Source organism: Cygnus olor, chromosome 2 (genome assembly GCF_009769625.2).
Source record: "Cygnus olor isolate bCygOlo1 chromosome 2, bCygOlo1.pri.v2, whole genome shotgun sequence".
Taxonomy (NCBI): domain Eukaryota; kingdom Metazoa; phylum Chordata; class Aves; order Anseriformes; family Anatidae; genus Cygnus; species Cygnus olor.
The window spans coordinates 54,749,583-54,777,033 of record NC_049170.1 but is presented as its reverse complement, the minus strand read 5'-3'; the positions used below and the strand labels follow the sequence as shown (position 1 = coordinate 54,777,033).

At 38.3% G+C, this 27,451-nt stretch overlaps 1 protein-coding gene across 1 annotated transcript in view; it reads right to left on the bottom strand.

Moving 5' to 3' along the window:
- TNS3 (tensin 3) overlaps nucleotides 1-27,451 on the bottom strand; it is a 255,871-nt gene that overhangs the window by 46,877 nt on the left and 181,543 nt on the right. Inside the window, 4 exon segments of the mRNA XM_040549792.1 lie at nucleotides 8,384-8,467; nucleotides 8,567-8,684; nucleotides 8,998-9,134; nucleotides 9,137-9,169. Of these exon segments, the coding sequence (XP_040405726.1) occupies nucleotides 8,384-8,467; nucleotides 8,567-8,684; nucleotides 8,998-9,134; nucleotides 9,137-9,169 (372 nt within the window).

Here is a 27,451-nt window from a genome sequence, read left to right as displayed (position 1 = left end):
CTTGACTTACCACACAATGGGACTGCCTTCTCCTGAGCTTTTAAAAAGTGGTTCTTGAAGAATGACCAGCTCTCATGGAACCCTAAATCCTCTAGAACCAATTCCCAGAGGACACCACTAACTAGCTTTCTGAGTAGTTTAAAGTTTGCTCTCTTAAAGTCCAGGGTGGCAACTCTGCTAACTTTTTTCTTCTTACACCAACAATTTTGAATGCAACTATTTTATAGAACCATAGAATGGTTTGGGTTGGAAAGGACCTTAAAGATCATCAATTCCAACCTCCCTGCCATGGGCAGGGACACCTTACACTAGACACGTGGCTCAAAGCCCCATCCAACCTGGCCTTAAATACTTTCAGAGATGGGGCATCCACAGCTTCTCTGGGTAACCTGTTCCAGTGCCCTACCACCATCTGAGCAAAGAATTTATTCAGAATATCTGATCTAAATCTACCGTTTTTTAGTTTAAAACCATTACTCCTCTCCTACTTGGCTCACTAAGTACTTTTGACCGGAAGCTATCTTCAACGCCCTTTAGGAATTTCCCAGACTTGCTTGTCATGGCAGTATGATATTCCCAGTCTGGGAAGCTGAAGTCTTCCATAAGGACAGGGGTAACCAATCCCAAGATTTCCCCTAACTGGCTACAGAACAGCTCATCTGTACCATGGTCCTGGGTTGGCAGTCAGTAGTAGACACCCATGACGATATCTGCCCAGCAATGTACCTTTCTCCAGCAGACAACCCTGAAGGAGGGTTGCTATGCAATAGCCCTCAGTCACAGACTCAGCAAACCCCATGATCTGTAAAGGAATGGTATACATTTACCCAGTACTCTCACAACTGAAAGAAATCTGGGAGTCAATCACAAGTCATTGTGCATTTCAGATTTGGTGCTATGTGCCTGAATATGAATGGCTTTAAGATTTTTTTTTAAACTTTTATGAACTTGCTTAACTCAGGTGTAGAAAAATACAGAATAATTTACTTTTTCCTCTTGTATGAGAGGGAAGAAACACAAAGAAAATAAAAGTAAGAGAACAGAATCTTAATAAATAAATAAATAAACAAACAAACAATAAATAAATATGGCCTTTGGGCACTAAGTGGGACTGAACGTGTATTTTGTCTACTTCCTCACATAATACTCGCAGTTCTGTAATTCCAAAATTACAAAACACCTTGGATTTGTGAGTGCAGCAGACCAGACCTTCACAGGTACCTAAATATGGGATCATTTAAAGACTTCAGTTGCTCTGAAGAGGTGTGCTCACAGCTGTACTTCAGTTTTTAGAGCTTTCTTCTCCTGTAGCCTTCCCTCAAACTACATGGATTACTCTGGCACATCACAGTCATCAAGTGCAACATCATAGTAAGAGGTCTCACACTGGCAAATTCTAAAGTTTGCTTCATGTAACCACAGCAAGGGAAGCAGTTGTTCCTATGGATGTTTGTTAACTTAAGCTTTTCCAACCAAAAAGACTAGTAACATTTCATAACAATGTATGCTACCATGCGCATTGTTAACTAGCATCAACAAGCATATGTAATAACAATCCATATCAGCCAGACTGCTTTCTCATCCAATCTTCTATTTCTATTAAACTGATGATAAATTTCTGCCAATAGCTTATCTTTTACATCTTCAGATCAAGCATAAATCAGTGTTTTTAAGGTTCTTCTTCCTTTTTTATCTTACATATATGTAAGATATTATTCAAATATACTTTCAAGAATACGTATGTATGCAGTTATTCGATTAAAACAAAAAAAAAAATCAGAAAAAGTCCTTTTGTCAAGTCCTTTTGCCTTTCTTTTGTCAAGTAATCAATGATTCACTGGTTATTAGAGAACAGAAAAAACAACAACCCCCAAACCCACCAGTGTATTCCAAGTTTAGTTGAAGAGGTGCATCTGCTTTGAGACTCTGATCAGAAGCTACAATACTGTAGAGGCTTGTATAAACACTTTTTTTTTCTGCACAATAATTTGATTACATAAACATTTCTTTGACATTTACAACTTCAGAATTACTCTGTTTATCCTATCATCTGAATTTTAGAAGTGATCAGGCCTCACAGATACAAGTAAAAATTAAAAGAAAAACTGTTCAGAACCTTTGGAAATGCCATAATCTTTTAAGCTCATAGATGTATAATCCAAGAACAGCCAGTTATGCTGGACAGCAAATATAAAATCTTAAATAAAGAAAGAAATGCCAAATAATGCTACTGCTCTATGTCAAGAGAAAAAGTCTTTGGGCTAGACCTATGAAGATGTTGGCTAAACACTTCATGACTAAACTTTCAGACATACTGCTGCTGAATGGAATTCAAAGCACCAGATCGCAAGCCTGGATTTGCCACATAATAGATGGGGAACGGTAGCTTTGAAAGAATCTTGTTCATTTGGTCACGTAAGGCTAGGTTATAAACACAGCAGACAGGGGGTTTTATGCAACTGTAGAAAGTTAGCTGACAATTACAGACTGAAGGAGTATTTTTACACAAGTTTCACCGCTACAGACTTTAAGTACTTTAATAATCAGCCCTTTATCCTCTATCCTATTCATGCCAGTGGCTTTAAGAGCATGACTACAGAGCTGTCAAGACCTTAGTGATCATACATAAATCCAGCAACAAAACTATCACTGCATTCAAGCCAATATTTACTTTGCTGGTTGCGATTTTGTTGTCCACTGAGTTTACAGCCTTCAGCACTGGGCAGATTCTAAGGTGACAGAGCTGTGATCATCACAGTGCTAACAGGCTGCTATTTTAGTATTCTTTTCTAACTAGCCATGGGCCTTTTCTGACCTGCTTTTATTCTCAAGATTAACTCAACCTGAAATTTCCAAAATTTCCAAGTTTTCCTAAATGGCTTCTGAAAACAGTTCTTTGACACGCAGCCATTTGCAAACCTTTTAATGAAACTGTGTGGTATGCTGCCTCTGGTGCGTAGCAATGTTCCAAATAACATTGGTTATTTTCTCCTTGACAGAGCAAATATAAACTAGAATGATATTGCCAGAATAAATATCGTATACAGAAGGACATATTTTGAACATATTTAACATTCTCTGTTTTGTTTTGTAATGGTTTCCTACACTTTGCTTTCTTTTTCAAACATTCTTCATTACAAATTCATTGCCAAAATATTTGTGGCGATTGAATACAGGCAGGCAGAGTTTTCAAATTACTAGGCTGTCCCTCAGGCATAGAAATAAATGGTTAAAAAAATATCTAGGTACAGCAGGAACTTTTTCATTAACATTATACTTTACAATTTCTTATAGTAAGAGCACAGAATGAGGTCTACGTTAGTTATGTGGTTCTCAGCTTTCATGTAGAAGGACAGTTTATGCATACCCCACTGAGTAGGCGGTTTTATTAACTCTCTGAGTGGGTCATCTCCCAGCTGGGAGTAAAATCAGTTTACAGAAACTTACAACTAACAGGCACCCTTGAAAACCACGGAATGAAAGGTATTAATAGTACACTCTCTTTTGACCAAATATAAGAGTAGCAAAATGACAACACTGAAAAAGAGAAAGCCAAAACTGATGTGTAATCTCAAACTACCTTTAAAATACTTTAAATATTACTTTGCAGAACAAAACATAATTTGCTTACCATTGGATAATCTTTTGCTGTGACCTACAATAAGTGTAGAATGTTCTACATAAATACAGAATAAAATCATCATCTTAGGCATGCTATTATAGGAAACTAGGAGCTATATCTATTCGCTGCATTCTATACAGACAGGAACCTGAATGCTCAGAAAACACTCTTCTTGGCATCATTTATACAATTTTTTTCATTAATGCAATATAAACTTTTCTGTCATTTATATGATTAATCTTTCTGAGTTTGGTGAGTAAAATACATATAAATGAAAACTCAGCTTGGCTCCAACAATTAAAAACATCTGAAAGAAAGTTTCCTTCACTTTCTTAGGGATTTCATTAACTTGTTCTTCATTTATCTTCTAAGGGGAAAAAAAAGTGTGTAAGCAAAAATGTCAATACAATAAATGACAGTAATAAGAAATCACATTTTTCAGGCTTTTTAAGTGATAAAACTGTCATGCAGGTTTATTCACATGAAATACTTTGACTGAAATTTGGCCTAGAAATAGTTGAAGTCAAAAAATAAAAAGTCAAAAATAATATAAGTATTCAATGCATGTTGGGAAAAAACAGTGGTTGGGAAAAATAAAATTGCTAAGATATTGTTCAAAAGCCATCCTCAGAGCTCGTATGCTACATAGAAGAAGCCAGGCCACGCTCATGCCAAACATGAGAATGGAGAGGAAAAAACTTAATGTACCTATGGCCCCTCAGGGATCCAAAAGTCACCTGGGGAAAAAAAAAATCTCATATACCATGTGTTTGGAGCAGATGGTGTCGGAAAAAGCTAAGAGGTGAAAGTAAGTGAAAGCAAACTGAGAAGTCCAAATGGTATTACAATAATTGTCTGATTTTCAGATGCAAGGCTTTTTGGAAATAAGTAAGTAATATGCAGGCAACAGAGAATAACCTTAAACCTAATACTTAAATCAGAAATTGTAATTGTTTATTGTAAACGTCTGTTTGTTGGACAAAATGCCTATGTAGTTAACAGATATATAGAACAAAATGAAGTACCACTTCTTCTTATGAAGAAAAATGTTGATCATCCACCTGAGCACATAACTGTTTTTGCAAAATGGTAAACAAACATAGGAACACAGAGAGAGAGCATACAAGTACGTGCTCACCATGTAATTTTGGTGCAGTTTACTAACCATTACAGCAAGTACCTTATGCAAAGTCAATGTATTTTCACTGACCATCTGTAACACATGAATTTGCCTGATGTTCAACGTAATACAGGTCACATCAGACCCCGTCCCTCACAGAAGCTTGGCTCACTGAGCTTTTAGAAAATTTTAGCATGAAATATTGCTGTTCAAGCATCAAAAGAATTTCTGATTCTGTTATCAGATACAACACAGACTGCAATCCAAAATACATTAATGTTCCAGAACATTTTATCAAACTACAGTATCCAAAACCAATGCAAGATGGAGTATACAATGATCTTTCAATGATCAATAATCTTTGACAATGATCTTTATTGTATAAATCCAGTAACAAGAATGAAATCTTTTTGTCAGCTTAGACATCTCTCAGCAGAAGAAAACACATTCATATTGTGTTATACTGCTGCTTCATCACATATGATCTTCCATGGACTTGGCCCTCCCCAACTTTTTCTGTTTGGGTAGATTGTATTCTTCATAGCAGTAAAGACAAGCTTTAAAGCAGTAGAGACAAGCCATGGCATAAGCATGTCAAGGTCAACTGCAGGACAATGAAAAACATAATACGGACCTTGTCACTCTGCCTGGTAGTAAGCATCATAAATTTCTTGTCTCTACTTCTAATTTTTATTGCTTATAAATAACATATATATATATATATATATATATATATATATATATTTAAAATAAAAAAAAAAGGAAGGAAAGGCAAAAACAAGAAAAAAAAATGCACCTTTGTGTTCAGGAGGACAGAGTTCATGTCAAGCATCCACTGAAGTGGTTGCACTCATGTTCTAAACAAAGAAACCCATGTCTGGAAAAGTTCCATGCATATCTCAGCGTGGACTTCATTTTGTTTTGGACAGTATACCTTATATAAACAGTGAGGGGGAGGACATGGAAAGAGAGGTATGAACAAATATTGTATGAAATTTTTTCATATTGTGGAGAAAGCTTTTGCACATCAGAAACCGTGAATTTTTCCCTCTAACAAATCAGTATCACTTTTATTCCTTATGCTGTTAACCCTGCTAACATACAGGAAAAGTTTTCATTTCAAAACTTTAGCTTTTTTATCATATAATTTATGGACATGTTTCACTTCCTTTTCAACTCGATGACTGTAAGAAATGACAAGCAGGGAATAACAATATAAAATTACAATCACCAATACATTTTTGCAGTAAAGGACATCTGTTAGGTTGAGGTTTTACCTTACAAAAATTTATAAAACACTCAATGCTCTACTGGGTGATGTAACAGAATAAGCCTACGTTAGTCAACAGGGAAGAATTTAGAATAGAAGTGTCTCTGTCAGATAAAAATATGGTATGTGTTAGAAAAACAGTGGAAATATATCAGTGTCTGATCTTGAATACCTCCATGACATCATGAGGAGAAAACAATACCTTTTGACTACTTTTAGAAAAGATGCAGCTCAGATGTGTAGTAAAAGCTTTGAGTACAGTACCTGGGTTAAGCTCCCTGGCAGGTATGAAAAGGCCCTACACACGCTAGAAGGCTTTGAGATTCCTCAAAAAAGCAACAGTGCTTTCGTTCCACCATATGTACTGCTTGAACTATGCAAGAATACTTAGACTGTTTGGAGAATATGGAAAAACAGGATGTCAAGTCTTCTCCTTGCCAGTACATGGATAAAGAATTATAGATAATCTACCCTTGTTCTATGGAACCCTAGCTTCTGCTGCAAAACAGTGCCTTTTGTGAATGCAGACTTTCTGCAAAGCTCTGTTTATGCTTTGGCCATGGCTGAGGAAAGGGCAGCTTCTCATGTCCAGCCTGAGGCGTGAAAGGCAGGAAGACTCTGAACTGGAAGGCGTGGTTAGACAAAGTTCAGTTCTCTGGCAGGCAACTTGCTTGTTACTTCTATATACAAAGGAACTTCAATTAGCTGTACCCTGTCTGAAACAAGGGAGCCTTTATAAGATTCAAATGGCCTTCAAATAGTGCTTCTGTTCTTTCACTGATGTATAGTACTCTCTCCCATGAGATATACAATGGCTATTGTATTACAAGAAGAGTTGTATCTGGGTTCTATCTGGAGCCTGAATTATAAAACTAGCCAATTTATAGACTGCTCATATTTGTCTCAAGAAACAAGGTGCCTTTCAAAAGGTAATCCAGAATAAACTCCACAGGTGCCACATTACTTGCCAGTTATGTAAAGAAAGAAAAAGGGTAATTGAACTATGACAGCGAGCAACACACTGTACCAGCAGCATTTACAAGAAGGAACTGCATGCCTGAACACAGAGTGAAGAAGGCTAAACTTGCTCACTTCTGAGAGAGAACAGGGCTCTGAAAAGGAATTCTGTTTCCTCTAGCTGACATAGACAGAATGTCTCAAATTCATGGAAAGAAAGAACCATTAAGACATAGGTAATGAAAAGGAGACACATGATGTAACAGCGCTGAACTGACTCTTCCTAACAAAATGGTTTCACCAGGAAAGAAAATGAAGATGTCTAGGGCTAACAGAGAACCATTTTATACCATGTTTTGTCAGGCTACAATGAAGATAGTGCCTTTCACTTCAATAAATACTTCACGAATAAGAATTAGATGCATTTATGACATATGGTACAGTTTACAGCAAAAATAACTTATAAAAGATCCAATAATTTTGCTATTTGATATACATAGAGACTGGATGTCACTGTAATTCTTGAATATAGCATACAAACACATTTATTATTTTCAAATGTAATACTTTTCTAAAGTAGCAAAACTACTGACTTCTAGTCAGTGAATTCTGTCATGGTATGATAAGCACTAACTACACTGAAAGGTATTCTCTACAAGGAAATGGGGAGGAAATAAGACACTAATATACAGAAAGACAATAAGAGAGAATTGGTAACCAGATGATACAGCATCCTCATTACTAACTTGGAATGCAGACAAGCAGAAAGGTTAAAATGCAGAACAAAACAATTTCTTGTTCAAGGGTAATCTGAACTGAGGCAAAGGAACAATATCTTAATGACAGAAATTAAGATTCAAGACTCTGTGACTCCGAAGCTGTATGACTCCAAGCTCTATGAATGCCCAGCTGTATGGTAAATTTCATTTGCATAGCAAGATGGTAACATGGAGGTCACCATTTAGTAGGAGGTTTCCTACTAAAAAATCAAGGAACTCAAATCTACTGACAGAGGAGTATTATGATACTATCGAATAACAGCAATGAGATCTTCGAACATTGAGACTACACAAACATACAAAGAACAAGAGCAGGAAATTCTTATACACTGAACTCCATTTTCTCTTATTGCCGTAATGCAACTGCCTGATTGCTCCGCACTGATTTTGGACACTGAACATGAACATGGGACTCCCTGTTGGCAGTCAACATCATTAAGTCTTTTTTGAATAATTCTTCATTGTTTATTTCTTGTTGATATGATCACAATACTACTGCTAAATACTACTTCTCTGACTTGCACGTCTAAATTTATCATGTGTGCCTCTTGTTTATAACAGAATAACCACTGTTTTGTTAGTTGACTTCATACACAGTTCTGTTCCAAATTATTTAAGTAGTATGAGGATCTTACCAGGACTGGTTCTGTACAGCTCAGATGGGCTGCTGACCTTTAGGCTGGAGGCAATCTGTTGATGATGTAATGGGGGCGTTTTCACTAGGAGAGAAAGAAAAATACAGTTCCTCTTCAGTAACAGATAAAATGTTAATAGCACTACTTTAATAAATAAATAAATAGATGCAGACATATCCTTACCATATGGTGTCTCTGGTGACAGTGGAAAAGCTGGTGTAGATGGGACAGATTCACTTCCATTTTTGGCTGAGGAGAAGATTCCCCCATCTATGGCATCTTGGTAACATGTCACAGCCATCTAGAAAAGGCACAAAAAAGCAAAATTACAGCGTGAAACTTTCCACTTAGTCTTACAACACAGAAGTTTTCTTATAAACTCATCCACTGTTCCAGCACAGAAATCTTAGAACATAAAATCATGTAAACGTATACAGAGGACAAAAAAAGGACAGCCTTAAACACTGAATTGCATTTCTAAGGCAACTCTTCTTATTGCCACAATGCAACTGGCAAATTACTTTACATTGATCTGGGGCACTGAACACGGACATGGAACCCCCTCATGACCATTCACTTCATAAAGCTTTCTTGTAAAATTCTTCATTGTTTACCTCTTTGGTCTCCCCTAAAGGAATTAGTGATCCTGGATTTACAGCCTGGTCAGCAGCGGGAGACTTCATCCATCCACACCTGCTATACAATGGCTGCCCAGGGAAATCATTGTCATACTGTCCAACACTTAATTTCTGTTCCTTCCCACTGTTGCATCATCATCTTGTGAACCTGTTGATGACAAACAAATATGTAAACCAATTAATAAGTCAATCTTTTTTTTTCAGTTAGAGTTATTAAAACAAATGCCTCCTATGGTGCCTTCAATGATTCTGTTCAAGGATGCTCATGAAATAACCGGTTTCATAACTGCTTTATAAAACAATACAGGTGGGGAAAAAAAAAAAAGCAAACAAAAAAAAAGCCAGCTGTAGTGTTGTAGTTAGCCTTGCTGTCAGAAGCTGGAACGTATCTGCAGTACACCTGGTTCCAGTGGAGTGAAGCTGCATGTTTTGCTGATGTTCATTTTTGAAAGAGGTTACTTATGCCTGATGCCACTGGTAAAGAATGTCAGCAGGGGCCGCTACAGGCAAACAAATGGGAAACCTTTATCTCCAACCCTAACACAGCAAGTTTCAGCAGTAAAATCGTAGCTGCTTTCCTGCACTGCATTTTCCCAGAAAGACCAGCTTTTTAGCTATGTCTTTATAACACAGACCTTGGACCTTATAAATCCAGCTCACTGTACACTTTTTGTGACACACACTTAATGACAGAAATTAGGTATTAGGTATACACAGGAGCTGCAACATTTTGGATTCTGAGGAGTACAAAAGATTAAGCTAAACCAGAACAATCCAAGTTATTCAGGGGGCATAAAGCAGTATTCGTTTTGAGCATCACTATTAAAAGACTGTCACCAGATACAGCTTTATGATCAGCAGCACCTTTTATTTAATCAGGCCTTGAAACCATAACAATATGAGTCAAAAGCATGCCCTTCATCTAAAACAGTAGGGAAAGAGAAAAGTTTTCAGCTTCCAAATACATTCATTTTATGATCTGAAGCAGTTGACAGAAGCCAAAGCATAGAATCTGGTAGGCAGTATACGTGCCTATATCTTTGATAACATTGCAAAATTATAGATATTTATTGCACAAATAGGTATCTGCATAGGAGAACAATTTTCATTCAAGATTAAAATATACACGGGGATTTCAGCTTAAAATCCAAAATACTTAAGTGGTTCTTCATTGACATACATATGCAACATCCTGATGAATTTGCTAGCAATTAGTAACTAATCTAAATAAATAAACAAAACTATAGGCACTTTCAAAAATCTTGCTGTGCTACATTCAAAGCCACTGTGATAGTAACTACTACTAAAGCCAATAAAAATGAATTAATGAATTAATGAATTAATTAAAACTGCTATTCACTTCTGGAATTTCCAGGGTTACAGGGAAACAAATTTGTTCAGTCTCATAGAATCATAGGTTGGAAAAGACCTCCAAGATCACCTAGTCCAACTGTACCCATACTACCAATATTACCCACTAAACCCTGCCCCTAAGTACCACATCCAACCTTTCCTTAAACACTCCCAGGGATGGTGATGCCACCACCTCCCTGGGCAATCTGTTTCAAGCCTGAAATGGCTTGAATTTAAGAGATGGACAACTAAGCAAAGAAGTCAACAAAAATGACTTTAGCTTAGTTTATTGGTTTCGCAAATTTAGTCAGAGTTCTTCAGAGCTTTCTCACTTATTGCAACAGATCACTAGAATTTTAATTTAAAAGGTGTCTTTTACAGTGAATAAAGTGTCAGGAGTCAAAACATACTAGAAGTCACATGTGTTGGGTCCGTTTGGGATGGAGTCACCTTTCCCTGCAGCAGCCCACATGGCCCCCCGCTACCAAAACCTTGCCACATAAACCCACTACATCACATCATTCATTTTGTCCTTGTAACTTAGCTTGAAGTTTTGGCACAACTTCAAAAATATCCCGGGGCAGATATTTATTCTTTTAAAAGCATTTTGTATAGCCTCATTTTTCTCTTTCACCTTGTGAAGTACAAATATATTTGTTTTCCCTAAGGACCAAATAGTAACATTCCAACAGGTTTTCATCAGAACTGTATCAGGCATTTGTTTTGTCAGATGGTTATCATTGCAATCATTGCATCAGTGGTACAGCTAACAGAAGCATATATGTGTGTATATATATATATATATATATATATATAGTTTAAACCATAACCAACTGCATAAATTACAACCAAACTGGAAACCCCTTACAACAGATAATAATGAAATCAGATTTAAAAGAAATGCATGTATCATCATCTTGATGTTTACTCCTCAACAAAGAGCTCTAAATCACATTATGACTTGTGTGTTCCTTTTGTCCTTGAAAATGTGCAGTCTCCTTTAAAAATTTGAATATTACTTCAGGCCACTCAAACAGTTTACCCTTCTGTTCTGTGTAAGTTTTCTTGAAAGAGTTTCTTTTTTTTTCCTTTTGAAAACAAAGCATTGCCCCTTATGTCCCTTGGAAAAAGGGACAAATAATGTCCCTTTATGTCTGTTGGAAAGATGTTGAAGGGATCAACAGCACAAGTAGTGTTCTCCTCCGTCCTCCCAGTTACTGACTGGGACCCAAGAAGAAGGAGATGAACAGGTCAAGTGAATGAATGGTGAAGAGGCTGGTGCTGTGCCCAAGGTTTTGGGTTCTATGACCTTGGACGCGCCTTTGAGGGACCAGGCGTGATGACACTGGATGGGGCACAGCTGTCCAGGTGGGGCAACAGTGTTCTGGGCAGCAAGCTGGCTGAGCTTATCAGGAGGGCTTTAAACTAGATGGAGGTAGGGGAAGGGAATGCACCTCTGAGTGAAGAAAGCATACCTGAGAACACTATCACTGTAAGTAACAGCAGGGAAATATTTGTGAACTGTCCCAATGTAATCAGGAAGGGTTCTAGAAACACAATACGGCCGACTGCCAAGCTGAAATGCCTCAACACCAATGCACGCAGCATGGGAAACAAGCAAGAAGAATTAGAAACCTCCTTCTTCATGACTGTAGGAAGTGATGCAATAACACTTAACCAATCATACAATCATACATTGTCATGTATCTTAATGTTTAAAAACAAACAAAAAAAATCCTAGAACAATTACTGTGATTTTTTTTTAAGATCACACAGTCTTTAAAAAAAATCTGCCTTCTGAATTTTATGTAAAGTAAAATCATAGAAAAATATAATGGTTTGGGTTGGAAGGGTCCTTAAAGATCATCTAGTACCAATCCCCCTGCCATAGGCAGGGATGCCTTCCACTAGGCATGTACGGTGCTTAGCTGCCTGCCAGGTTAAACCACGGTCCTCCTTTTGGTGCCCAATGTGGGGCTCAAAGCATTGAGAAAAATGACAGATCTGACCAGAACATGTTAAAACAAAATTGTTATAAGCCTTAGATCAGTTTAATAGTTGCTAATTACAATGTGGATTTTTTTTGATCTCAAGTCTGCTGTGCTTGTTTTCTGAATTGTGTTGTATAGCACATTACTTACTATATGTGTTCCCTGTTGTGCTGTTTATCATTTCTGGGAGCTGGTTTAAGGTTATTATTTTGCTGTACTGTGTAACACTGGCTTCTAATATGATGAAGTTACTAGCCATGAGACTAATTTGGTATTTGTATTCAGCATTGCCATCACCTCCATACTTCAGAAACCATCTCTCGATTAATAATTATACCTTTCACCTTTTCTCCTCAGGGAGCCAATCTGTGGGGGGAACAAGGGGGAATACTTTTCCCACTTCTTCACTCTCCCTTTCTCCTTCACCTCCCCTTTCTCCTCCAGGCTAGTTATGATGGCTTTTCAAAATTTTGAATATCCTTGGGATATTCAAACCAGCATGTTCTTGTTGTTATGTCTCCTGAATGCACTTCAGGTTTTGTTTAAGGTTAAACAACTACTTAGGAATGCCTTCCAGAGATCTGTCCCAAGGCAGTACGCTTATGAGTGGCAGGGAGCATGGGAAGAGATGGGCAGGTACCTAGAGCACTCCAATTCTTTGGAACTTCACCCCTGAACAAGTGTGGAATCTGAAAAAACTGGCAGGTGCTTGTAAAAGGTGCCAGGTCATCCCCCTGGCAATTCCAAAGAGACACAAATCACTGCAACATGCTGGGGCTTCCTGTATGCTTACCAAGCCACAATCAATACCACCACAACTCCTGTGACAGGCCCTGAGGCCACTCCAAGCCCTTCATTGGGCCCAGAAGCCACTCCAACCTCTGTGACAGGCCCCGTGGCTGGGCCAGAGAACCAACTTATGCCAGTATCAGTCAATCATATACGCAAGATGAAACAATGGAGGAGAAAGTCAGGTCGGGGGTGGGGGTGAGGGTGGGGGTGTGAGCAAACAGCTCTGTTGTGCTTAGCTGGCTGCTGGGTTAAACCACAAGAGGGATGCATGCAACCCTAGAGAGATCCTTTGTGTGGTAAGTCATGGACAGGAATTATGTTGGCTTAGCTGATGACTTCAACATATTATGGAAAGGGATCTGACTATCTTTAATACATGCACATATACATAAACATGTCTTATACGTATTTGTATGTGTATCTATCTTTTACATAAATTTCATGATGCCAAGGAGAATTAATTTTATTACAGGGGTTAATATTATTTATTCATTTTATTACAGTAGTTTTCTGCCCCATCAACAACATTCTCATCGATCATGCATATAATCTATAATTATATAATATTATTTAATTATAATACTTATATAGATTATAATCTATAACCTATATGTTTACTTGTTAAACTTATTAGGTTCTGTGTGTACTATTTATTTCTGCTGTGGAGATGGATTCCAATGTAAACTCTTATTCAAAAGTGCACTTAGACTGAAGGTCTTCCTTGCTGCAACCAGCAGCTGATTATACTGCTTCTTCTTTGCTGCATGCTAATCAGTGCTTAACAATGTGACACTGACAGAGCAGCTGTTGTGTGACAACTATGAGTTATGCTGCTGGTTCACACGGGCACCAGTGATGCAGCCAGGAGCAGCCTGAGGAGAATCAAAGAGGGATTACAGAGCCCTGGGAGCAGCAGTAAAGGACTCAGGAAGTCCTTTCATCCATGCTCCTGATCAAAGGGAAGGGGATTGAAAGGGCCAGTTGGATCTGGCAAATCAACAGATGCTTACAGGACTGGTGCCACAGGCAGGAGTTTGGCTACTTAAACAATGGGACTGGCTTTGAGAAACCTGGTCTGCTGGGGTGACAGGGTCCACCTGTCAGAGCATCTCTGGTAGAGCATCTGTGGTGATAGGTTGCCAAGCTGGTGAAGAAGGCTTTAAACTAAAGTCGCTGGGGAATGGGAACCTCCATCTATCCCACTCCTCCCACTTTGATGCTGGTGTCAGCGACAGATGCCCAGAGTGTGTGGATAAGGGTCATGGGTCAGCAGAAGAGCACCAGAAGAGCAGCACAAAGGAATGCCAGCCACTCCAGCTGGTAATGCCACGTCATTCAGGGGCCCAACTTAAATGCCTCTATGATAACACACAAAGCATGGGGAATAGACAACGGGAGTTAGAGATGTATGCACGCCTGCAGGACTATGACCTCATTAGCATTACAGAGATGTGGTGGGATGGCTCCCATGACTGCGGTGTTGGAATGGAAGGATACAGGCTTTTTAGGAAGGACATGCAGTGGAGATGAGGAGGGGGCATTGCTCTCTATGTCAATGAGCAGCTGGAGTGCATGGAGCTCTGCCGGGGGATGGATGAGGAGCTGACAGAGAGATTATGGGTCAAGATTAAAGGGAAGGTATGGACAGGTGATATTGCAGAGGGGGGTCTGCTACAGGCCACCAGATCAGGAAGAACAGGTGGATGAGGCCCTCTGTAGATAGACAGAAGCAGCCTCGCATTTGCAAGCCCTGGTTCTCATGAGGGAATTCAACCACCCCAATACCTGTTGGAGGGACAGCACAGCCGGGCATAGGCAATCCAGGAGGTTTCTGGAATGCATTGATGACAAATTCCTTCTCCAAGTGACAGAGGAGCCAAGGAGGAGAGGCACTAGTCTGGATCTCATTCTCACCAACAAGGAGAGGCTGGTGGGGAATGTGAACCTGAAGGGCAGCCTTAGCTACAGTGATCATGAAATGGTGCAGTTTAGGATCCTGAAGGCAGTGAGGAGGGAGCACAGCCAGCTCACTACCCTGGACTTTGGGAGAGCAGACTTTGGCCTCTTCAGGGATCTGCTTGACAGAGTACCATGGGACAACACCCTGGAGGGAAGAGGAGCCCAAGAAAGCTGGTTAATATTCCAGGAACACCTACTTCAAGCTCAGGAGTGATCCATCCCAACAAAGAGGAGGTCAGGCAAAAACACCAGGAGGCCCGCATGGATGAGGAAGGAGGTCTTGACCAAACTTAAACAGAAAAAGAAGGCCTACAGAGAGTGGAAGCAAGGACAGATAGCTTGGGAGGGATACAGGGACATTGTCTGAGCAGCCAGGGATCAGGTTAGGAATGCTAAAGCCTGTTTAGAATTAAATTTGGCCAGGGACATTAAGGGCAACAAGAAAGACTTCTATAGGTACATTGGTGATAAAAGGAATGGTTTTAAACTATAAGAGGGGAGATTTAGATTAGGGTTTGGAAGGAAATTCTACACTCAGAGGGTGGTGAGGCACTGGAACAGCTTGCCCAGAGAGGTTGTGGATGCCCCATCCCTGGAGGTGTTCAAGATCACATTAGATGAGGCCCTGAGCAACCTGATCTAGTGAGAGGTGTCCCTGCCTAATGCAGGGGGGTTGGAACTAGATGATCTTTGAGGTCCCTTCCAACCCAACCCTTGCTATGATTCAATGTTTCTAAGATTCTATGATTTTGTGATAATGTATTATACAAAAGATTTCAATAAGCCATAAAAATAAACTTGTTCAAACTGGCTTTCAATGCTGTGGTTTGTGGGAAAAAAAAAAAAAAGAAAAAAGAAAGAAACAGTATGAGAGTATGATGCATTCAATCACAACAGGGTAAAAATGCTCTAGAGTCTCTAGATTCCCATGTTACTCTGGTTACCACTACAATTAAGTGAAAAACATACTTGACAGTTATTCATCCCTTGAATAATCTGCAGGCCCCATAATGTACCATGAATAACTATTTGCTCTGCTTTAGTATTAAGTAATTCTAATGAGGGACTAGAACTATTGAATCATACTATTATGGATTTTTGTAAATCAGATTAAGGACTTCATTTATAAGGACTCAATTTACGTTTACAAATACCCTCTGTGGTTTTCTGGTTAAGAAATGCATTGGAGCAGTATTTCAAAATAATATTTAAGTTTCACAATAAAAACTACCATTACATTAATATAAAATTCCAAGAGATAATTCTTAACTCATTAACTTTTATGTTTGCCATTACAACCTAAAAGGCATAGGAGCTTAGGAAGATGTAAATAGGAAAAGGTGGTTGCAGAAACCTTATGGTAAGTGATAAAAATCTTTTTATAGCCATCTCTGTTGACTGAACGAAAGATTCACGTTAAACAAAACAAAACAAGCAAAAAAGTAGGAAACTCCCTTACATTCCTATTTCATCACAAATAAAAAATCACAAATCAAATTTTATAGTTAAGATAACTCCTTGATTTGTAGTTATCACTCAAGTAGGCAAGTATCTTTAAACTTGTAGTTTCAAGATAACAAAGATGGAGTGGGTGCCCATTTTAATTTCTATCTTTTTAATCTCCTCTTTAGCACTACTAACTCTATACTGTGCACAACCAGAATGCAGTTAAGTCACTCTTCACAACAGAAACACAACTGATGATATAAAACTATACACTTAACCTGAAACTGGCAAGAAGGAAAAACAACACGAGTGCTTCTACACAGGCCTCAGAAGGCTTTAATACAACACTGAAATACTCTTACAGAAGGAACAGAGATCTCGTAGTGCTGACACCCAGTACTTTCTCTCCTGTGCAGAGCATTTTTGGTTGAGACTGCTTTCCTTTTGTGTGTACTGCCTGATCAGATAAAGTCCCAATGATGTTAAGACCTCACAGTTCTGTCAAGTCAAACATATTTTAAAATTATGAATGTTCCAGCAGTACCTGAATATGTGTTTTTTGTAATCCACATATATGCAGCTTACCAGGACATTAATTTAATAGATACATAATTTCAGGTCATCCCACCTTCAGAGGGCTAACACTTAGTTGCTAATTTCAGAAAGTAAAAAAATAAATAAATAAATAAATAAATTGAAAAGTCTATCCTGATAGCCCTTTTCTAGCAGGATTAAGGACACCAAGTTTCATAACATGAAATATTGATATGAAAAAACATGTCCAGAATCTTACATTTTAGAAGCTCAGTCAATTCCTTGTTTATAAAGTAGTTATCTTATGTTCATTCAGTGAAAGATAATGATCCAAACAGTTTCCCTTTCCATGGTAAGATATACATGAGTTTGCAGCTAGTTGGAAAGGAATGCCACCAATGCTAAAAGATGCCTTACTGTTTTGGAGTATGAGCCCCACCAAAGCCAGCTGAAGGAAACAACTTCAACAAGTTTTATACCAACACTTAAAAAATGGGGTTATTTTTTCTAGGAAAATTTACAGTCTCTGAAGTGATTTAAAAACAAATAATCAACAATGTATTAAATTTCTCCAAATTGTTTAACATGATTTTTTTTTTTTCTGTTGGTTTTCCTTGCCAACTATAAACCATAAAAAATATTCAGCACTAGAAATAAAATTCATTTGACCCGTCACATAAAATCTTTGGATGGAAATTCACTGGTATAATTCCTATCACAAAGAAAGATGAAACAGGTCACAGTCACGTAAATGGTGATTAACAGGAACTTTTGTGCAATCAGTGATATAATATCCTCTACTACACAAATGAAATAAGAAAATGAGTTTTCAGAAACACAGATTATGATTTCTGTATTCCATATGCTCTTCTTCTCCACTAAAACTCTTGACATTGTCAAAGCCTATTCAACAGAAATCAGACCATCAGGAGTTATTGCCACGTAACACACTCAGGAACTTCCATTTCTGTACACTGTGGATACCACCACCAGCACTGAAACTCTCCCAGTCTCTCTCCAGAATGCATATGAAACATGATGAATTGTTATAGCATTGAAATATAAATGTTAGATCTCGTCAAACTAGTTTTAAACACTTGAATAACAATTACTGTCATCTTCTCTGGATAGAGCTTAAATAACGTTAACTATTACTTAACAGATAGTTTCTCATTTAATGTTGTTTATTCCACAATAGTATTTTTGGAATATTATAGTCATTTCAACACTGTCCCTTTCACAAGACACAAAAGGTAATATCTATAGATTTAGGAAAATCTGTCAAACATTTAAACCATGTATATGCAGCTTGTGTCCGAAAACCCCATGTCGTTTGAGAAAAAAGAAAAAAAAAAAAAGGAAGAAGAAAAATTTCAGAACTCAAAGAAACAAAAGGAAAGCTTACTAGTATATATATTTGATCAATCAACCAACTAATGCAACTTAACAGATTTAAAAATTAATACCCACAACAAATAACAGACTCTGCAGACAGATGACTTGGAAATCATTCCTGTGTACAAGTATGTCTCGGACAGCAGAGCATAACGAGGAACAGACAAAGCAGAGGCACTTCAAGTGAGCTTCTCACCATAGCTTCAACCTATGGACAATTTAGGATGACATACAACAGGGTCATCCTGTTCAACCCACAGATCGATAAAACCCTGGCTTTTCTCAAGAAAGGTACTGTGAAAACTCCCACAAAGCTGTTTTTCCAGTGCCCCTTTCACAGGCCTTACCATAGTCACGAAGGCTGAAATAAGACTCTGGGAAGAATTATGTTAGCATTGCATAAATTCCAGATGTTGTTGTCTATACAGAAATTTAGAAAGACTTGCATAACTCTGTCTCCGATTACCATGAAACATGGAAATTCAATCCAATCGGAGGGTTAACAATTCAACAAGAAAAAAAATGAAGTCCTTAAGTTAACTTTTAATAGAGCAGAGTTTAACGATTGCCCCATATATTAAAAAAAACAATTACCAGAACAATATCCAAATCAATAGTGATTTCCTTCTCCGGAACCATTTATCTTCTATGAAATTCAAGATTTTCATAGAAGACTCTTAATGATCATGATTTCAAGACAGCTTTAGACTTAAACCAAACTAATCCATTTTAATAATGTAGAAACCGTTTTACAATCACTGTTACAAATTTAAATAAAACATAACCTCTTTAAAGATAGAAAGACAAAACTTGTGCTAAGTGCTGTGGTGGAGAAAGGACAAGCAAATATATGTCCAGCTGAAACAAAATGACATTATTTTTGATTGTACAAAAATACAGAATACATGCAGAGAACATTGTTTCATGAAATATGTAACATAAAGTCCTTTCAGCTTATGGCTGAACATGAAAATTTGCCGCCTGCCTCCAGTCCCTTTTAAATTTCATCAAGTTTTGTAGCATATAAAGGATAAACTTCTCACTCAGCTTTGTTATTTTGCCAGATTCCCACTTTGACTCCTGTCAGAGCTCAATAATCTAGACAGCACATGGTCAGTATGTGAAGCTGGTAAACAACCAGGAGTTTGTCCTGTTTGGATAGGAAATACCAGCAGATAACATGCTGCTAGTCTCCCGTCTCCCTGCAAAAAGGTGTTGGTGAATTCACTGGCATCTCCTTCCTCAACCACCCCTTCTGCAAATTGATTCCTGCACTCTGACTGTTTAGTCAAGCAAGGAAATAACTTGTTATTAATCCAAAGAGAAACTATACCATAATGTTCCAACTAAAAGGTACCTCCTCATCTACACACAGGAACGCAGTACTGATCAGTGAGCTGCATTATCTTCTGAAAATAAACCTACGCTACTTGTAAGATTAAAACAAATAATCGTTCCAACTTTTATGTATTAAACACCGATTATGCCCAAAGGTTCAAATCCCTAGCTCTACAGGAACACTGTTTCAAAGGGATTCAGTAGAACAAAAGCTGATTGAGTGGTGTCTGTGATAACTTTAGTGTCTTAACCTTTCTCAAATGTAGTAGGAAGTATTATTGCAGTCATAAAAATCTCTTTGTTCTCAAAAAAAAGTCCCATGTTTAACAATGATGCGTAAGCAAAGTATTGTTTTTCCTTACTTAGAATGGGAAGTAGTCTAGGATTCAGACACTTGATAACCCAATAGCCTAACAAGCAAATTAAAAGATCTGAACTCTACCCCAAATCTGCGTAGGCCATTAAATCTTTCTGCACAAGACAGCAGCTTCATACATCTGGACACTTTGGCTTCTTGGCCCTTCTACACTGTGCCAATTATGGGTGGTATACCTCTTGCAAAACTCAGTCATATCTGTACACCCATACAGAAATGTCATAATGATGCTACTGTCAGGCACACATCCTGGATGTTACATGACTGATAAATATTTCTGGAGTGAAATGAACATGGCATAAATTGACTAAAAAATTACAGTGCTGCTAAATGCAATTACAATTCAATTTTCAACTTTAGCTTACGAATTAGTTTAACTAAATGTAGTTTAGCTAAAACATTTGAATTCAAACAATTTTAAACTAAAAAACTCATTTTTTTAAACTGTAGTTCAATTAAAAACTGTCACTTCAGGTCTTTGCTCTCCCGTGGGTTTGCTCTCCCATGGAACATAACAGAGTGAATGGTAACATCTGGAATAGTTCAATGCTTTTTAAAATTATTATTTAATAAAGTAAGCAAAAAAAAAAAAAAAGATTTATTTCCTTCTCCTCCTCTGTCTGAAGCATGTAGCTATGCTGTAGCGTGATTTATGAAACCATAATTTGAATCATTTTCAAATATTTATTTTTGATAAAGTAATAACCTTTGAAGATATTGCAGATGTTTAGCCACCTTGTTATTCTTAATTTTCCATGTCATCTAGAGATGTAGGGATTTTTTTGAGGGAGGGAAAGAAGATGGCTTTGTCTACTGTAATGAAATATTTATTGAGCTGAAAAACCATCTAGTCTCCTGCAAAATGTAAGACTGTAACAACTGTATATCTGCATTGCACCCACCACATTAAGGACCTGAGGATGTTTTAAGGCAATATATTCAAAGAAAATTTTAACTCATGCATGTAAAAGATGATTAGAATTAGCTAAGAGAAACAACAGAATTTCGACCTTATGGAAAAGACAGTCCCTCCCTTACTCATGCTCACTTACGTAGACATTTATCTCTTAATCATGGTGATAGAAACAGGCTACATTTTTCTGAAAAGTAAAAGTAAAAACATATTATTAATGGCATTACCCAAACGCCTCTTGAACACTGATGGAAATGGGGTATCAACCACCTCTCTAGGAAGCCTGTTCCACTGTTTGACTACCCTCACAATAAAGAAATTTTTCCTAATAACCAGTCTGAACCTCCCCTGATGCAGCTTTGTGATATTCCCTCGTGTTCTGTCATTGGTTACTAGGGAGAAGAGATCAGCACCTCCCTCTCCATCTCCCCTTCCCAGAAAGCTGTAGAGAGCAATGATGTCACCTCTTAGCCTCCTTTTCTCCAAACTAGACAAAGGAGGTGTTCTCAGCCTCTCCTCATAGGACATGCTTCCAAGATTTTCTAAAGCAACAAATCATGCCATTTTAAGAGGGGGATGGGAATGAGACATGGTTGAAAGTAGTGGTAGGTTTTACTGAAAATGGGTAAAAAGTTTTCTGTTCTCTGCTTTTACAGTTTCTAGGTACGATCAAAACATTGTTAAAACATTGTTTTAGCTTTCCTTCCCTACATCTTAGGGACAATACTTGTGATAAAAGATGGCTGGTTAGAGGAAGCAAGTCTTACAAGTGATCTCTAACAGTAGATTAAGATCATACATTACTAGGCATGAAAGAATATGCATAGAGTGAAGTAAAGAGAGAACATAAGGTTGCAGAGAAATTTCCTCAGGCTCCATACTTTCCCGAAACTGAAAATGAAGAACTACTGCAGCACTGTGTTACTAGTACATGGTATCTTCATTTACTACCAGAAACCCCACCAAACTCATCTTAATGTAACTCAGCTCATGTAAAAGCAAAAATTAGAATTTCTTTCATATACAGAGCACTGATTCACCTCTGACTAGCTACACACACAGCACTGAGTGAAAAAGCTCAACCACTGTTCTGCATGGTTCATTAAGACATATCTTACAACATTAAATAAACAAACAAGGATCATTATCTACTTCCTCCTGTTCTCAAAAACAATGAGTACTTAAGCCAAGACTTCATTTTGGACAGACTCCAGAACACCATTACAAGAGGAATCAGTACTTTGCACAATTTTATTTATAGTTATGTGCCACGATTTGACAGTTCATTCAAATGCAAAAAGTGCATACATCAATTACATAAAAAATAGCTGCACATGCAGGTCCATATACAATCATATACATCCAGCTGTAAAAACTGGGCCAAATGTGCCAGTGGAACCAGCAACAATTTTACGAAAAAGATTTCTAAAGAAGGGATTATGAAAAACACTTCATGGAATGACAACTGTGTTGAAGAACTTTGCTCAGTCAAGTTTAAGGAAATAGTTCACTTTCATTTTTATTTTTTTTTAAATAGTGAACATTCTGTAACACATACTGCATAAAGACAAACTTGTTAAGGATACATGCGTATAAAAGCCCCTGCGAAGAAGTGTGAAAGGAGTGGTAGCTGCTTATCTGCTGTTTTTTGCAAACAGTGCAGAAACATACAAGTGAACAGAGAGGTATGAATGTGTAACAGTGTACATTCTCAGACTTCACACACATTTATTTGCAGGGCATTGAAAATAGGTACATGAATTCGTAAGGCATAGATTCTCTGAACACTCACGCCAGAAGGGTATAAAGGAAGACCTGGGAAACTACAGGCCAGTCAGTCTCGCCTCTGTGCCTGGCAAGATCATGAAGCAGATTCTCCTGGAAACTATGCTAAGGCACATGGAAAATAAGTTGGTGATTGGTAAAAGCCAGCATGGTTTCACTAAGAGCAGATCATGCCTGACAAATCTGGTGGCCTTCTACGACAGAGTTATAGCATGAGAAACTGGCATCATCTGCCTGGATTGTGCAAAGCATATGACACTGTCCCCCATGATATCCTTGTCTCTAAACTGGAGAGACACGGATTTGATGGATGGACCACTCGGTGGGTACGGAATTGACTGGATGATCTCACTCAAAGAGCTGCGGTCAATAGCTCAATGTCCAAGTGGAGATCGGTGACAAGTGGTGTTGTTCCTCATCAGTCAGTTTTGGGACTGGCACTGTTTAACATCTTTGTGGGTGAAATGAACAAAGGGATTGAGTGCACCCTCAGCAAGTTCACTGATGACACCAGGCTGTGTGGTGCAGTTGACACACTGGAGGGAAGGGATGCCATCCAGCAGGACCTTGACAGGCTTGAGAGGAGGGTCTGTGTGAACCTTAAGAAGTTGTACCAGGCCAAGTGCAAGGTCCTGCATGTGGGCTGGGGCAATCCCACGCAGAAATGTGTGTTTGCAGCCAAGGAAGCCAACTGTATCCTGGACTGCATCACAAGAAGCGCGGCAGGCAGGCCGAGGCAGGTGATTCTCCCCCTCTACTCTGTTCTTGTGAGACCCCACCTGGAGGACTGCATTCAGCTCTGGGGTCCCCAGCACAAGAAGGACATGGACATACTAGAACGAGTCCAGAGGACAGCCACAAAGATGATCAAAGGACTAGAGCACCTCTTCTATGAAGAGAGGCTGAGAGAGTTGGGGTTGTTCACCTTGGAGAAGAGAAGTCTCCAGGGAGACCTTATAGTGGCCTCAAGGGGGCCTACAGGAAAGCAGGAGAGGGACTCTTTGTCAGGGGGGTGTAGTGATAGGACAAGGAATAATGCTTTTAAACTAAAAAAGGGTAGATTTAGATTAGATATTCCAAAGAAATTCTTCACTCAGAGGGTGGTGAGGCAATGGAACAGGTTGCCCAGAGAAGTTGCAGATGCCCCATCCCTGGAAGCATTTAAGGCCAGGCTGGATGGTCCTTTGGGCAACCTGGTCTAATGGCGCCCATGGCAGGGGGGTTGGAATTAGATGATCTTCTAGGTCCTTTCCAACCTAAACCATTCTTTCATCCTATGATTCTAGAAACCAGATAATCCTACCACTCTCTCGTTATTTAACACTCAGTTTAAGCACACACACAATGCATCAATCCCATTCATCTCCACTACTGTTTGTTATTGACTGAACTCCAATTAGTGGATATTTCCATTCAATCTCAGGGCGGTTCAGCCCTGATCTGCCAACTCCCTCCATTACAGGTCAATCAATTCTCTTGATACATGCATTAGGTGAAGGACTGTTTGAGTCACAGAGAAGATGGCTCACCCTAAAACTTGATGGTGTAAGACTGATCATCACTGATCAGTAGTCAACCGCTGTTTTGGTTATCCTTTATTCATGGTTATTTCCTCATCTCCATGTCAACAAGCATTTCTTTGTGCTATTAATTACACCTCCTGTTGCTGAAGTAGTGGAAACAGCTAGTTAATTGCCTTAGTGAGTATCCTGCTCAGGTTAATTCCGTAAGACTACTCAGAGGTAAGGTAAACCATATCTAGTGTGCCTGTGCTCTTTTACCACAGACTGCTAACGAACAACAAGGCATTACTGTTATTTTATGTGATCATTTACCTTAAATTGTATGGTTTTGTGTTCTTTCATATATAGCATATTTACAGTCTTCCACTGCAAGCATGCTGAGTACTTCAGCTTTGCTGCATATATGTACATGCACAGGGGATAGAGTCGGACTAAACTGATACTTCAGCTGTGCCCTGTGGAGGGAAATCAGTGTGAACAAATCTGGAGAAGAACTTCCCATGACACTGTACATTAGTTTGCTCCCCAGCATGCAGGAATACACTTTTGATTTTACCAAACTCGGTGAGTTATGTTTTTACCTGTTTTTATTTTTAATTCTAGTTAACATTTAACACTCAGTCCAAAGTAGAGTAATTCTGCTGTTTCAAGGTATCTACCTCTTTTCTCATAGAGCTGAGAACAGTAGGTTGCTTTTTCAGTATTCAGTTATATGGCTAGAAGAACATTGTGATGCTTTGTGATGTTCTTTTGAAGTGCTGTGCACAATTTGAAACAAAATATCAGAACATCTGTGTTTTACGGTCAGAACTACAACTGTCACCTAGATACAGATGAGACATGAAATGATACTGGCTATTGCATCTAACCTATGTAACTTGGAATTTTTCCTTGCAGCTAGAATGCTCCATTTCCAACAAGAGATGATGTATCAAGGGCAAAACACTCCAGGTCTTCCTCATCCTTAATATTCATTTAGTCAACCTGTTTTTTCCCCAATTTGTTTTGTTCACAGTATGCATAAATGATTCCTTATACAACAGCCAGCAGAAGTCCAGATATGTAAATAAATAATTCCTAAAGCAAGGAAAACCAGAATGTTCCCAGTTTCAAGCAGACATGGCAGCATGCCACATATAGATTGTTTTACCTTTGGAACCATGGGTAGTTTTAAAGTCAAGTTCCATTATTAAGCGAATGGTACTTGAAAAACTCAAAATAGAACATTTTAGCACTTGACATAAAGGCAAACTTAAAAAGTTATTGTTATTGTAGTATTGTATATGAAGGAATATTTCTTTTAAAAATATTTTCTTTAATAAAATGCTATTCTTTATGTTACTTACTTCAATACCACATGCTGAAGCACATGCAGAAAATGACAGGGGATAATAATCCTGATCTCTCCAACTTTAGTCTTGGTGCTAATGCCCTAAAATATCAAACTGATCTGTCCCTTAACTTTGCTCTAGTGTTAATCATAATTTCCTAATGGTGTTTAGTAACACAAACAAGTAACTGTGTTCCCCACAGTGAAGTTCCTACAGATCAGGTTCTATCAGGAAAATATCAGTATGCAGTTTCACAATACACCTCTCCTATCTATCTAAAAACTAATAAAATGGCCATTCCACTTGCCTCCCTGCCTCCGTGTCCTCTTTTTGCACACATCATTTTGTGATCTGACACAGAAATAAACCATAAGAAAACCTTCAAACCACGAGATGGACAGGATAATCCAACACCCATCACTGCACAGCTGCCAGATCAGACACACAGATGAACAGAGCAATGCATACCCCCAGACTGCAGAAGCAAAGTAAGGCCACCCCTCTTGGGAACTGTCTGCTGCATTTCAATTGGATTAGACATAACAGAAAATTGCTTTGTTAATAATACTCAAAAGGTTCAAAGAGCAGGCAGAGGACATTCAAAATTGCTGCTTATCACTCAAGAGCATGAAAAATAATTTTTACACAATGGAAACTCCTCTAGACACTACCTACATTAGCTGCAAACAATGGTCTTTAATCTTCAGGGCACTCAAATGTGCTCTGCTACCTAAAGGTACTGGCTAAAGCCAAGTATCTAAATCCTTACTAACCCTGCTCTCTGCCTCTTTTACCAAAATATGTCATCCTGTGAATTAGAATTCATTGAAAATGATGGCGGTATAGCTTACATCTCCAGAAATCTTAACTAATAAACCCTTTGCACACACCATCATATTAGGAGTTGCAGAAAAAGAAAAGCACCCATTCAGTTTCACTGTGTTCAATGAAATGAACTATGACTTCTCAACATGGACCACCACAAGGAGATTTCAGGTGAGAATATATAAGGCTTCTTGTAGCTGCCTCAATCAGATCTTATGAGTCTTGAAAGTGTTATACTAGCACCTTGTTTCAAAGAGACTGCTAAGGCTAAAAGATGCTACTCAAAACTGACAGCAGTGGCAGCATAAGGCCTTGAAAAACTGAAGGTAAATAGAAAAGAAAGCTCTTCAAGAGTTAAACTTTTAAAGGATTTTTTTCTAAACATAAATATCCTAAGTTACTGGAAATAGGACTAGAATGAGGCCCATAAATCTCAATATGTCAAAGCTAGCACTAGAGGCCAACACAGGCCTTCAGTCTTGCATTCTATATCCTGGATTCCACACATTTCAGGCTTTCGGCAATGCTTAAACTGTAGATAAATTTCATTCATCTATTTCTGGCCCTAAAAATGCATGGGTAACCCTTTACTTGCCAACCTGCTCCTGAAGTCTCTATGGCTCAATGAAAGGCTTTGTTATGAACTTCAACAGAATCTGATTTCAGGAGAGTTAAAGCATGAATGAAGTACTTCCTCCAAGCAAAAATTTAAAAAATGACTTAAAGATCCAAATAACAGTTTATTCTGGTTTTGCTAGACAAGGTATGCCTAATATGCTGAAATAAAAAATCACGCAGAGGTACTCAAGATAGCTATAGAACTGAGCTGGGAGTTGGATGTGGCTGCACAGTTTTGGTATTTGAGTTCA